Here is a 14,849-nt window from a genome sequence, read left to right as displayed (position 1 = left end):
TGTCTTTGAAATTCCACAATATTAATTTATCAACTTGTATTAAACTATATGAAACAGCAACGGGGTTGCTGTTTATAATGCAAATCCCATACTATGCATCAAATATCCTCCTTCAAAAAAATATCCAAGATCGATTTTGGATATCTCGAACCCCTGGATATCTCGAAATTTGTTCGAGGTCCCTCGGAAATCGAGATAGAGATATTTTACTGTATAAACAAAGATTAATTTCCAGTTGCCACTTTATAAAACATTCCTGAGGTATCAAATTACAAAACGCAATTAAACCAGAAGTTGAACAATGCAAGGGTTACTTCAAACGAAAAGTATGGAAAGCCGCAGCTGTCTTAAGGCTATAAAATATGCAGCATATTGTCACTGATATATAATATCAAGTTTATTCCTTATTCAATGGGTCTATTCTCTATACCATTAAGGCCATTTTTTATATCATTACGTCTACTTGATATAATATGTAGTGAAAAACCAATAACATGATGTCAAATCAATGTATTACATAGTTGGGTATACATAATATTCAATCTAAAATCTATAATATGTTGTCGAAGTTGTATTTCATTAAGTCATATTCATAAATCAGAGGGTTCAGACGTTATAAGATGACGTCAAAACAACATGTCACTCCGTCGTTTTAAACAACGACATCAAATACACACAATATCAAGTCTATCCTCTGTATAATCAAGTTCATTTATTATGACATGCAGTGAAAACACTATAATATGATGTCACAACAATAATTATACAGTCTGAATTCTGATATAACTTGTGAAAACTATATACCAATAAGTCATTTCTGCATGACATGTGGTTCAAATGTATCCACATGATGTCAAAACACCTTACTATCATTTCATTTTCTTATAACAGTTTGATGTGACTATGTTATTACGTCATTTTTATATGATAAATTGCGAAAACGTTAAAATATGGGGTTTTAATTCTATATCATACAATCGTTTGCATATAAAATGTAGCTACATCATTTAATACACTGTCAAAACTATACACTACGTAGTTACTTTGATATATAATGTCGTGTATGTATATCATGTGTTTCGAAGACTTGCATTTGAAGTTTTTCACACAAGAGTCGATGCTTTGTATAAATCCATTTGAAAATGTCGGAAATGCGCCACATTCTGGAAGAGCTGGGCTTTGGAGAATACTCTAGACACTTTGAAGAGCAGGACATTTCTCCTGACATTGTGGGTTTATTATCAGCTGAAGAAATGAAGTCATTGGGAATTGGTAACAAGTCTGACATGGTTAAACTAAGATATGCATGTGTTTCATATGGTCCTCGAAGACCCGAACAAGATTTTTCTAGATTTGGTCCAAAGGAATTTGTAGTTCCGCAGAATGTCCTAGAAAACCTCTTAAACGACGGGTTTTCAATTAAAGAAATATCAAGACTCCTTTCAATCTCTGAATTTACTGAGGGTGTTTCTCAATTTGGCCTTCCACTCAGAGTTCGTTCAGATAAGGGATTAGAAAATACTGCAATTGCTGATTTTATGATTGCCAATCGAGGAATTGGCAGAGGAAGCATGCTTACTGGTAAAAGTGTGCACAATCAAAGAATAGAGCGCTTGTGGAGAGATGTCTATACTGGTGTGTTGGCTCTTTTCTACAAATTATTCTACTACATGGAAGATGATGGGATTTTGGATCCACTTGATGATTTGCAGATAGCAGCTCTACATTATACATACATTCCATTTATAAATCAGAAACTAAAAATTTGGCAAGATGCTTGGACTGGACATAGAATGAGAACAACAAAATCGTCCCCGAAAGCTTTATGGACCTCGGGACATATTCAGAATCCTACGGGCATAGACTTTGTCAATGCAGAATATGGAACTGAGGGTTTTGGAATAAATTCCAATGATCATGATGATGTAGATGGCAGACCAATCATTACCTCCGTTTCAGATAGCATGATCACTTCCGCTTGCAAACACCAACTTGACCAGGAAATAACTAGTTCTTGGAATTCTACAAATTTTGGAATTGACGTTTACTTAAAAGTCCTTGATATAATAAAGAACCATCAGTAAAATTGTACAAATGAAAATAAAGAGACAAAACAACAACTTTTAGAATTATATTTAATGTTGTAACAAATCAATAGTGTAACTTACACAGAGTTTTCTATTCAAACAAAACCTAATGATCAACTCAAATGAGTTTCATCTACTTTTGGCTTGTTGATACATTGCTGCAATTTCTATCAATGTGTGTAGATGAAACATTTTTATTCCTCCCATAGGATGGTATCCTCATAAATGAAATTTATAATCATTCACTTCATACAAAGTACATGTATTGGCATTAGAAAGTTCAATTAATTGTCAGTAAGTTATTTACTCCCCCCCCCCCCAATTATGACAGGGTATTTTTAGTTAATATAAAAAATCATAAACACTAATAACTTAAATACTTGTGCTTCCTATCAATTATAAATGTACAAATAAAGAAGAGACCAAATGACCATATTGCTCTTAAAAAACCCAGTATGAAACAGGTCTGAAATATACATGAATATGAAAATTTATTATGAATGGACAAAAAATATATCCTGCATCAAAATGAAGCCTGTTGCTGAAAGCTGCCTTGCACAACCATGTGATGGTCTTTACATGTACAAGGTGCATAAAAAAGTGATACTTCACAACATATTTGAAGCAAAAACAAAAAAACACTTGTATCCTTAAGTAATATTTCATCTAAAATGACGAAGTTTAGCAAGCAGTTATTTTCTCAAAATGGGGAAAATGAAAACTCTTGCAATTTGCTGCTCTTTAATACCAATACATTAAATTTGTATGATTTTTTTTAACTTACTCATTTTAGGAGGAGTTAAACAGGCAAACTATGTAATTCAAAACCCTGCAATTTTTCTCACAAATTAAACAAGAGGCCATGGGCCACATCGCTCACCAGTCACCTTGGCCCATATCTAAAGATTTTCCAAATGTATTCGCATGTAAAACTTTGGTCCCTATTGTGGCCCCAATCTACCCCAGGGGGTGGGGGGCATGATTTTTACAAACGTGAATCTGCACTATGTCAGGAAGCTTTCATGTAAATCTCGGCTATTCTGGCCCAGTGGTTCTTGAGAAGAATTTTTAATTTTCCCTATTTATTCCCATGTAAAACTTTGATCCCTTATTGTGGTCACAACCTACTCCAAGGGGCCATGATTTGAACAAACTGAATCTACATTATGTCAGGAAGCTTTCCTGTCAATTTCAGCCCAGTGGTTCTTGAGAAGAAGTTTTTAAATGACCCCACCCTATTTTTGTGATTATCTCCCCTTTGAAGGAGGCATGGTCCTTCATTTGAACAAACTTGAAAGCCCTTCACCCAAGGATGCTTTGTGCCAAGTTTGGTTGAAATTGCCCCAGTGGTTCTGGAGAAGAAAATGAAAATGTGAAAAGTTTACGCCGATGCCAGACAACGGACAAATTTTGAAGAGAAAAGGTCACTTGAGCCAAAAAAATTCCTAGTCTTAATGTAATGCAAATCTTCAATACTCATACAAACATTCTGTAACATATACAAGAACTTTGTAACATGAAAACTTAGGTTGGAGTTGGGGGGACAAACATGCAGACAAAGACATTACAGTACCTTAATATGTCTGATTTAAAGACGAGCATAAAACAAGAGGCCCAAAGGTCTTATCGATCACCCGAGGATCAGTTAAAAGAATCATTAGTCCCAAGGGTCATGAAATCTAGAGGAATTTTTGTTCAGCATATCAAAGCTAAATTCTAATATTCGGCAACAGGATTAACAAGATGTGCTCTTCAAACATAAATTACCCCAAAACTGCCCATACTACTGAAAAACTACATATTATATGATTTATGTCAACATACGTGAACACCAAATGAAGGTGATTAAAACTGTCATTTATTAATTCAATAAATGACAAAATGTAAACATATATACACAGAATCATTAAATAATGAAGACATATATGGTAATTCACACCAAGAGCAAAAATGTTACAAGTACAAAATGACCAGACTTTTGACTAGAAGGACTTTGAGACAGAGTTATACCTGTAACTTATGGCAAGATGTAGAATACAAAAATTCATAAAGTAATGGATTTCAATTACATGTGGCATTGACAATAATACACATGTTAAATGTAAAGGAAAAACAATCTTCGACCTGATACAATATAGACAACCACATACTGCCCAAAACAGAAGTACACCCATATGGGGCGATTCCCCATTATAACATGACGGATTAAATTGTTACAAAATCGCATCGGATGGCTTGTTACCAACCCACTATACAGCTATTTTGGACCAGCCCTCGAGTCACAACCCTTGTTATGAAATTCAAAATTAGTGCGTACTTTTCTGCTGTTTTTTATTATACATTTAGTTTTTATACAGTTTCAGTAAAATTTAAGAAGTAAAGACAATAATCATTATGATAATGTTGGTCCCACCCTCAAACCAAAATCCCTACCCCTGTGATTATGAAATTTGTGTAAAACATTTAAATAACATCATCTTTATTGCTATTGATAATAAATTGAGTCAAAAACTACTATCCAGGGTATTATGAATTTATAATTTTGGTGGAGGCGTTCCTGCTTTTCATATACATGTAGATGTGTAGTTGTAAAGAAAGGATTTTTGAAAATTATTTGATTTTGGACGGTTTTTGCCCTGCCAGTGGTTCTTGAGAAGACTATTTTTAAATGACCCCACCCTATTTTTGCATTTTTGTGATTATCTCCCCTTTGAGAGAGGCATGGCCCTTCATTTGAACAAAATTGAATCCCCTTTACCAAATGGTGCTTTGTGCCAAGTTTGGTTGAAATTAGCCCAATAGTTCTGCAGGAGAAGAGGAAAATGTGAAAAGTTTACGGCGACGTTGACAGACAACTGACAAATTTTGATCAGAAAAGCTAACTCGAGCCTTCGACTCAGATGAGTTAACAAGAGGCCCATGGGCCACATTGCTCACCTGAATCACCTTGACCCATATCTGAAGACTTTCCATATATATGTGCATGTAAAACCTTAGTCCCCATTATGGCTCCAACCTACCCCTGGAGGCCATGATTTTTGCAAACTTGAATCTACACTATATCACAAAGCTTCCATGTAAATGTCAACTTCTTTGGCCCAATGGTTCTTGAGAAGATTTTTAAAGATTTTTCCTATATATTTCTATGTAAAACTTTGATCCCCCCTTGTGGCCCGATCCTACCCCCGGGGGCCATGATTTGAAAAACTTGAATCTGCACTATGTCAGAAAGCTTTCATGTAAAAATCAGCTTTTCTGGCTCAGTGGTTCTTGAGAAGAAGATTTTTAAAGATTTTCCCTATATATTTGTATGTAAAAATTTGATCCCCTATTGTGGCCCCATCCAACCCCCGGGGGCTATGATTTTATCAATTTAGAATCTGCACTACCTAATAAAGCTCATCTATAAATTTCATCTTTTCTGGCCCAGTGGTTCTTGAGAAGATTTTTTAATGACCCTACTCTATTTTTATCTTTTCTTGATTATCTCCCCTTGGAAGGTGGCCTGGCCCTTTATTTTAACAATTTAGAATTCCCTTTACCTAAGGATGCTTTGTGCCAACTTTGGTATTCTATACATTTAACTTTGAAATTCTATTGTGGCCTCATCAACTCCCCTGGTACCAATATTTGAACTAACTTGAATGTGCATTATTATACAAGAATGCTTTCATATCAATTGGTCAGGTTCTTACTACACATTTTGAAGGAATATCTTTTAAGATACATTGTGTAAATTTACATAAAACTTTGCACTAAAAATAGTCCTGTCCTGACCCAGACCAGTGCACTTTACTAGTTCTTCACTATATATAAAGATTACTTTATATTGATATAACAAATTTCTTTTAAATTCAGCAAGTTTTATGAAACAAATCCCCTAAAGCTGTACCCATGGACCCTACATACTGTAGAATTTTTTGTAATAAGTATGTGGTGATACTTGTATAATTGTGTAACATATTCTTATAAAAAAAATTGAGACTTGATTGGGTGATAGAGAATGACTAAAAATTTGTTAAAAACTTAATGCAGTCCATAAAAGAGGTTTAAGAAAGCATAATCATATAATTCAAATAGCTTTTCATCTAAAGGAAAGTTCACATTTAAGTCTGGTTTTGGTCTTGGAAGCTGGAGAGAGTTGATGCATGTGTTGGCAGTTGGAATGAATGAGTTCATGACTTCTGGAAACTGGATAGTGGGTGGGATTTTGAACCCCAGTAGTGGCTCCTCATCAGTTCCTGTCACAAACTGTAGTACGTTTGCTAAGGACAAGTGTTCTCTCCGACCACCTGGAGAAGAAAGAACTTTACTAGACTTTATTTATGTTATTATATCATAATATCTGTGTAAAAAAATAAAGTAAAATGTCATTATTTTCAATCAGTGATTAACATTACATTAATAGCACCATCATGAAACAAGAGGCCCATGGGCCACATCGCTCACCTGAGTCACCTTGGCCCATATCTGAAGACTTTCCATATATATTTGCATGTAAAACCTTAGTCCCTATTATGGCCCAAACTACCCTTTGCAAACTTGAATCTACACTATGTCAGAAAGCTTTCATGTAAATGTCAACTTCTTTGGCCCAATGGTTCTTGAGAAGAAGATTTTTAAAGATTTTTCCTATATTTGTATGTAAAACTTTGACCCCCCCCCCCCCCCAACGGCCATGATTTGAACAAACTTGAATCTGCACTATGTCAGAAAGTTTTCAAGTAAAAATCAGCTTTTCTGACTCAGTGGTCCTTGAGAAGAAGATTTTTAAAGATTTTTTCTATATATTTGTATGTAAAACTTTGATCCCCTATTGTGGCCCCATCCGACCCCAGGGGCCCATGATTTGAACAAACTTGAATCTGCATTATGTCAGGAAGCTTTCATGTAAATCTCAGCTTTTCTGGCTTAGTGGTTCTTGAGAAGAAGATTTTTTAAATTTTTCCCTATATATTTGTATGTAAAACTTTGATCCCCCCTTGTGGCCCCATCCTACTACCGGGGGCCATGATTTGAACAAACTTGAATCTGCAATATGTCAGGAAGCTTTCAGGTAAATTTCAGCTCTTCTGGCCCAGTGGTTCTTGAGAAGAAGATTTTTAAATGACCCCACCCTATATTTGCATTTTTGTGATTATCTCCCCTTTGAAAGGGACATGGCCCTTCATTTGAACAAACTTGAAAGCCCTTCACCCAAGGATGCTTTTGGCCATGTTTGGTTGAAATTGGCCCAGTGGTTTTGGAGAAGAAGTCGAAAATGTGAAAAGTTTAACAGACAGACGAACAGACAGACAGACGACGGACAAAAAGCGATCAGAAAAGCTCACTTGAGCTTTCAGCTCAGGTGAGCTAAAAACACACCCAGTCACCTTTTCAAAACCCGCTTGGACAGAGACCCTGATAAAATGCGAGAAAATGGATATATCGAAGCTATAAGCACTGGTAGGCCTATAGCATACATTCTGTTTTGCTCTTCAAATTCAATACACACCCGGATCAACTGACCTTCACCTTGTAACAACATATATATTGACGATATTTATAACTTTGGATTAAAATTTACTTGTCAATTTTCAGGCAATATTGTGAAATTATCTTCAAACTCCCCCACCCCAACCCATTTTTTTTTTTACGATGCTTGTGCCTGATTCATTTTGCTTTTAATTCTATGTGTCCATTGTTTTTAAAACAGATTACTTCTGAAATTCTCGATATTAATTGCACAAAAATTTGGATAGAACTATATGTCAAATACGGCTATACCCCCCTCCCTCTTTCCCAAACTCTAGAATTTGACGAAGTGCACGTATTAAAGATTTCTTTATAAAATCGAAGAAACTGAACCTTGTTTCGTCATAGATGTAGTACAAACTATTATAAAACTCAGCTTAATAAAGAATTGGTAACGTAAGCTTTACTATACACTGTTTTAAATATGTGAAACATAGGACCGGAATGGTAAGCACATCATTTTACCCCAAAATTCCAATTTTCCCATTGAAATACAAAAGCCGATTTTTAATTTGTTGTTTGCATGTGTTTTCTTGCATGAATAATCAAAATTTAATTTCTGTTGCAATTAGAGGTTTTGCTCATATATGAGCTAGATTGACTAGACTAATTTTAGCTCTTTTTAGCTCTTTTGGCCTAGTGATTCTTGAGAAGATTTTTAAATGACCCTACCCCACAGGGGCTAAGCCGGTTTGGGCCCGAACTCTGTGATACCATAAATATAGAAAGGGGTCAAACTCTAACCCCAATCAAAAACTACCCACTTGCTTCAAATGCCTAAAAAAATCAGAAAATAAGTGCAATATGCGTAATTTACCGGTCTAATTCTAATTTCTGTTTGTCGTTAACTTTATACAATATAGTGGTACTATCTAAGTAGAATTTCATATTATTGTCGTCAATATTTGATGATTTATATAGTTTTGTGTAGAAATCATACATTTTACCTTAAATATCATTACAAATGGTGGCAATATTATCTTCATATTTGATACATTTAATAATATTATTTTCTTGGTGGGAAGATTCATGTTTGAGAAAAAAGGACAAATTCGTTTCCCCTTCATATATCCATTTCGCGTGGGACCTAATCTGTGCACCTTTGGCTTTTTTATTTATCAATGTGAAATTTTAATTGATAGGTCCAAAATCTTCCACACTAGTCTGAATTTTGCTGCTGTCTTAGGTGAAAAACCACCTGGTGAACTGGACTGGTAAATGTCTTAGTAAAAATAAACAAGTGAAATCGAGAGAACAATGATGTATATCTCTGTTATTTTAAGAACCTGTGGATTGAAATTTGGCATGCAAGTAGTTAAGACATTAATCTATGCAAGGAGACCGGTAAATTATGCATACTGCACTCATTTTCTGATTTTTTGGGCATTTGAAGTGAGTGGGTAGTTTTTGATCTGGGTTAAAGTTAGACCCCTTTCTACATTTTTGGTATCACAGAGTTCGGGCCCAAACAGACTTAGGCCCTGTGCCCCACCCTATTTTTGCATTTTTGTGTTTATCTCCCCTTTGCAATGGACATGACCCTTCATTTGAACAAACTTGAAAGCCCTTCACCAAAGGATGCCTTTTACCAAATTTGCATATCGAATACTTTGCTTGAAATTGGTCCAGTGGTTCTGGAAAAGAAGTCAAAAATGTAAAAAGTGTACAGACAGACGGACAGACAGACGACAGGCGATCAGAAAAGCTCAATTGAGCTTTCAGCTCAGGTGAGCTTAAAAACCAAAATGTCTACCTGGACTCTTTCAGACCTGAGTCACAGTTGTTTGCAATATAAACAGGAAAACATTCTCAAAACCGTTACACAGACTTGCATGTCTTACTTGCGACTTCTCTTAGATATCGAACAAATGCAGCGTAGACCTTCTTTTCAACTTCCATGTTGTTGCTGCCCTCTTGAGAAAATTGAGGCTTTAAAAGGAATGTGAGCATCCTAAATGTCAAGGGTAATGAATGTTTTTGGAAAAGGTACAGAAAACTTGGAAGCTGCATACAAATCTAAAAGAAAAATGCAATAGAATTAAGAATATACTACCTTTGATGAAAGTCGTCATCATGCAATCTTCTGGGGATTTACTATGTCAATCAATCTCAAACAGCATGAACTTGAATATCTTTAAACCCACACTATATTTTTTCCCTAATGCCATATTTTCAACAAGCTTTCATTTCTATCTGACAGTTTGGGCATTTACTGGTACTGAGAAAATTCTAAAGATGTTTTCCAATATAAATCTATGTTAAAATATATTCCCCTTCGTGGCCCCAGAGAATAGTTTGTGAAATATACAGAATCTGCATTATACTCAGTATAAGGATGTTTTCATATTGATTTGACAATTGTGGGGGCAGCCCGAGTTCACTGATTGAACAATTTAGAATGTACAATAATTCTTTCACAGAAGTTTTGTAAGTTCTTGTGAAAGATTTCGAATGATCACTACATTGTACCTATGTTCAATAATCCCTCCTCCCTTTCTAAATGCCAGGGTATGGTACACATGTAGATATGATTTAGTAATTTTTAAAGCCCTATACACAAGAATGCATATGTGTGCAAGTTTGGTTCAATCTACAGATGATATCTAATAATGTGAGAAGTTTACAGATTGTGACAGACAGATGGGTAGACATCAATCATTAAGTGTTAACAAAATCTCACATATTAATAAACCTTCAGCACATATTTTCATTGATTGTAACTGTTGATTGATTCCAAAATAGCACACAATTACTTATGTACACAGCATTGATGGCAAATTCATTACATATAGGGCTGTGACGATTCAGGGTTAGTTCAATTCCGTTTCGATTCAGAGCAGCACGATTAAGTTAGATTACGATTCAGTTCATGTTCGGTCCAATTTATTCAATAACAGTACAAAAATTTATATTCTTAATGAGTAGCATACTGCATCTAATTTCATTCAAGTTTTATATAACTATATGACGTCATTTGTAAACATCATATCTATAACTGCATATTTTAACTTTAATAAAAACAGAAAACATTCACTAACAGTCTATTAAATTTTGTTATATTAATGTGCAGCATAGTTTTTGGATTATCATACAAATCTATTAGTCAATCTAAAATGTATATGATATTGTTTTCATTTATGTCAAAATTCAACAATTCTATCATAATCAATTGAGTCTTTGAAAATCTTTACTTCTCTCTCATATCAACTGTCAAATCATTTAATCTGTGTCATCATCTACGATCCCCAGCACTGACAGAAAAGTCATAAATCATGTAAAGATACACTGCAATGATCTGGCTGATCATATTCTGTTGCCCAGTTGGTACATGTATCTGAGTGGTGAAAATGTTAAATCTCAACAGTCATGATTTGATTCTCTGTTGTATAAAAATACACGTCTGCACATCCGCCATAATTGTTGTTTTGGTGCATGCAAAATCTAAACCAAACCGAAATCCGGAATTTGTAATCAGTACATAGAATCGAATGGTATAAAACTCAATGTATTGGAATTTTCGGTGCACCGCACAGCCCTAATGTACATATATCCATAGCACTTTTTCCAGTACATGAGTAAATTTGATATTCACACAATTATGAAGGTCTTTGAAATCAAAATTATACTAGAAGTATTACTGTATACAGTCCCAATGTCTCAAGCCCTCCTCTCAAGCTTGTTATGCATGGATTGTCTGTGGAATCAGAAAATATCTTCTGGATTACATCTGGGTCCAAAAAAGTTGGGATTTTGCCATTTTGTAGAATACTTAAAGCTGCAATACAAACATACTTGTAATCACATGCATTTAAACTCCAAAGGTCTGTAACATTATCATTTATAATACATTAATATAACATTCAAGCTTCTATGTAAAAGAGTTCCTGTTAGCTTAACTTAAGAGTCTCCCTAAATTCTGAAATCAGCTTTAATTTACATTGTACATCTTAGTATCTGTATCATAATTTATGATAAGTCTTTTTTAAAACCCTACTTTCCCCGAACAAGGTATTTCATCGACCAATCAAGGGCCCCGGAAGGCATTATTAACAAAAAGAAGCACATTTTAAACATTATTTCTATAAAAACTCAACAATATTGCTTATTACAGAATCATAACAAGGCATCATTGTCTCTAGTGTTGATGATGAAATATTTCTATACTTTTGTGTAAAAGTAGATGTTAATAAATGTACAAAATTTTATTCATACAATAACAAGAACATATAATTCTATTAAATATCGCTACCCCACCAATCCCCTAAAAAGAAAGAGAAAACAATTAAAATCATGATATTATACACCAGGAGTACTTTAATATGATTATTCAATATATTGTAACATTTGATTATTCATATGTTACATTTATAGTAAAATTGGGAGGGTACAACATTTATAAGGCAAATCCCCCTCCCCTTTTGGTCTTTTAGATGACAGTTTTCAGGCCAAAGTGTCTTGGCTCTTTGCACTGAAATTTCTTGTTTGACATTCGTTTAAATGTAGTTACTTAATTAGCACACTATTATAAATTAAAAGTTTAATACAAACCAAAAGTCTTTCCAACAACTTCATAATCTTCATGAAGTAATTCTCTCAGTCCACTGTCAAAATATTTCTCCTTGATGGCCTGCAAAACTAATCTGAAAAACTCCTTCCTGGGGCCTCCATAATCTACAGCCGTCTACAACAAAAAGTATATATATGCATATAAATTTATGCATTATTACATAGTTTGTAAATCCAAATCTTGATACAATAATAAAATATCCCCCCTCCCAAAAGTCAATATTCACTAAACTCAACAATATTGTCATCTGTTAGTGCTTTCATCCTTTAGAATTTTGACAGTCACACTTCATATAATAAAACTTTAGCATTCCTAGGTTGTTTCTCTACTCTTCAGCCATATTGTTATCTTCGCTAGCCAAGGGTTTGTGATACGCCGCTCCGCTTTTCTACACCTGTAGAGAAGCGGAGAGGATCATAAACCCTTGGCCACCAAGATGCCATATTTGATGTCATAATTAATCACCCCACATTTGTTCTTAAAAGTAATTTGTTACCATTTTTTTCAAATTCTATCATCACTCTATATGCATTTCTAAAATATCTATACCAACCTCATCATAAAACTGTACTTCTAAAGTCTTTCTAAGATCCTCAATTCCTTTGATTTCATCAAACGATGTCTCCAAAAGATGAGTTCTGTCTACCAAAATGAAGTTTGTGTCGCCTTCAGAACTATTTGTAACGTCAACGACTTCCAAAGGTCTACCAGTCACCATTTCATTTTGAACTTTACGCAAAATTTCAACAGGGTCCAATATATTTTGTGTTTTGCAAAAATTAACTATTCTATTTGTCACACCTGTTACAGTTTCAACATGCACAGGGGTTGCAACACTTTCATCCTCGATGGATGGGGTTGTAACATTTTCAAACTCTATCGATGGGGTTGCAACACTTTCGATATCAACTGTTGGGGCCACTGTAAGGGTAATGTCATTACTTTCGAATAGGCTCTGAAAAAAACTCATTCCATTAACATCAACTGGTACATCAGTTTGCACGATTTGTGTTACTGGCACTATACTGGTAGTATCAACATCTGTAGAAACTGAGGGTGCTTGGTCACACGTTTCTGTGTGTTTTCGTAGTTCCCTTACTAAAATTTTCTTCCACATGTCACACAATTTTCTTCAATGCTCAATTCTGCCAATTTTTCAGGACGATTAACGATAGCTTCAGTCGATAAATTCTTCTGTATTGGTCTAATGTATATGGTAACCTGTGGGTTCACATTTTTCTGCAATTCTTTAGCTGACCATGAACAGTTTATTAAAGTTAAATCTCTGCAGTTTTGAGTACTGCGAAGTAATTCAAAACCACCCCCATCTGCTAATTTTGGAAAGCCGACAAAATCACCATCTTCATTTACTTCTTTCGAAATAAGTGTTTCTGCTAATTCCTTCTCATCATCAGATTTTTTCAAAAGAATTTTTTTCTTTCCTAGTCCTGCTTTATTCAAAACTTCTTTTTCGTTGCCGTTTGGGACACTCTTCTGTCCTGTGTGTGCCAAGCAGAGAAAATGCAGCGTGATAAACTTTTCTTTCTTACGTGATCTTTTCCCAGGTTTACTTGCTGAAGTGCAAGAATAAGGGCTGAATAGGCGCGATCTTTCAGAAATGACAGAAGTTGAAGGTTGATGTTTCTTTAAATCGAGAAGTTGTTTCAGTTTATGCCTCAATCCTATTGTTTCTATGCCCAACCTTTTTAATTCATTGTCCGATAACATACATATCATTTCTTGTGAAACGTTTTCCCTCTCGAAATTTTCAAGAACGTTAGGTATACCTAATTCTTCAAGTATTTCGCGTAGGTCCTCCATGTTTTTATGACTTTTCGCGCCAGAGGATCGTGTGGTTTCGCCCCAATTTAATACAGGTAACGTATATAGTTGAAGACTGCGCATGCGCGGATCTAGAGGGGGTGGGAGGTCCGGACCCCCTCCCCCTCCCCCCCCCCGGAATTTGCAAAGAAAAAAAAAATTACAATATAACGATTTATAAGAAAATTGAGTTGACTGTTATTATATTATATATAATATGTTCGACCCCACCCCCCGGCCCCCCCCCCCTTGGAAAAAATTTCTGGATCCGCGCCTGCTGCGTTATTTATATAGTCGGGTCCCCCCCCCCCTTTACCTGTGTAGAATCTCTTACATATTTTGACTGTAAACAAATTTCGAAAATGAAAAATATATTTTTAAAAGGTTTTTAAAACTGCGAAATTAGAAAAAGTGCTCATAATCTCAGAATTGAAAGTGAGAGGTAAGAATAACACTGACGGAAAGAAAGTTATACTTAAAGGAAATAGGGAAAAGAATTTGCAAAATGTGTGATAGGAATTGTGTGGAATTTCAATCGGCGATATCACTCGACTACTGTGACTGGGGCGAATCCACTCAGGGTGAACATGTAAAATTTGAGGCGAAACCACCAGGATTCGGCGAGAGAAACTCCGAATGCACTTTAAATCATTCGGAATACAACAACATAATATATAAAACCAACATAACGGTGTATTGTCTTGACATCGTATAATAACGTAGCGGTATATGTAACTTATGAACGATGAAATGAAACCTAACTTTGACAATGTGTTATAAATATTTCACAGCGCGTCATTTAAAACAGAGTAAATAACAGTAAACACGAGAAACTGATATAAAAATTTTACTTAAATTAT

At 34.9% G+C, this 14,849-nt stretch overlaps 1 protein-coding gene across 1 annotated transcript; it reads right to left on the bottom strand.

The window, feature by feature from the left end:
* Positions 1-4,926: 4,926 nt before the first annotated feature.
* LOC130047663 (uncharacterized) lies at positions 4,927-14,121 on the bottom strand. The gene is made up of 5 exons (XM_056143041.1): positions 12,722-14,121; positions 12,150-12,282; positions 11,240-11,376; positions 9,443-9,617; positions 4,927-6,379 (listed from the first exon to the last, which is right to left on the bottom strand). Exons 1-5 carry the CDS (start codon positions 13,283-13,285, stop codon positions 6,114-6,116), a joined length of 1,275 nt encoding a protein of 424 aa, XP_055999016.1. The 5' UTR covers positions 13,286-14,121; the 3' UTR covers positions 4,927-6,113.
* Between the last annotated feature and the right edge of the window lie 728 nt (positions 14,122-14,849).

Source organism: Ostrea edulis, chromosome 7 (assembly GCF_947568905.1).
Source record: "Ostrea edulis chromosome 7, xbOstEdul1.1, whole genome shotgun sequence".
In the NCBI taxonomy this organism is placed as follows: Eukaryota; Metazoa; Mollusca; class Bivalvia; order Ostreida; family Ostreidae; genus Ostrea; species Ostrea edulis.
Note: the sequence above shows the minus strand (reverse complement) of the source record. Positions and strands in the feature narration are given on the sequence as shown.

Excerpts from the sequence above, each read along its gene's own strand:
- LOC130047663 (XM_056143041.1), bottom strand. The coding sequence starts at position 13,285 with ATGTGGAAGAAAATTTTAGTAAGGGAACTACGAAAACACACAGAAACG. Across the intron at positions 12,283-12,721 it reads AAGTACAGTTTTATGATGAG|ACGGCTGTAGATTATGGAGG; the intron begins GTTGGTATAGAT and ends TTTTTGTTGTAG. Across the intron at positions 9,618-11,239 it reads AGACATTGGGACTGTATACA|ATTTGTATGCAGCTTCCAAG; the intron begins GTAATACTTCTA and ends TTTTTCTTTTAG.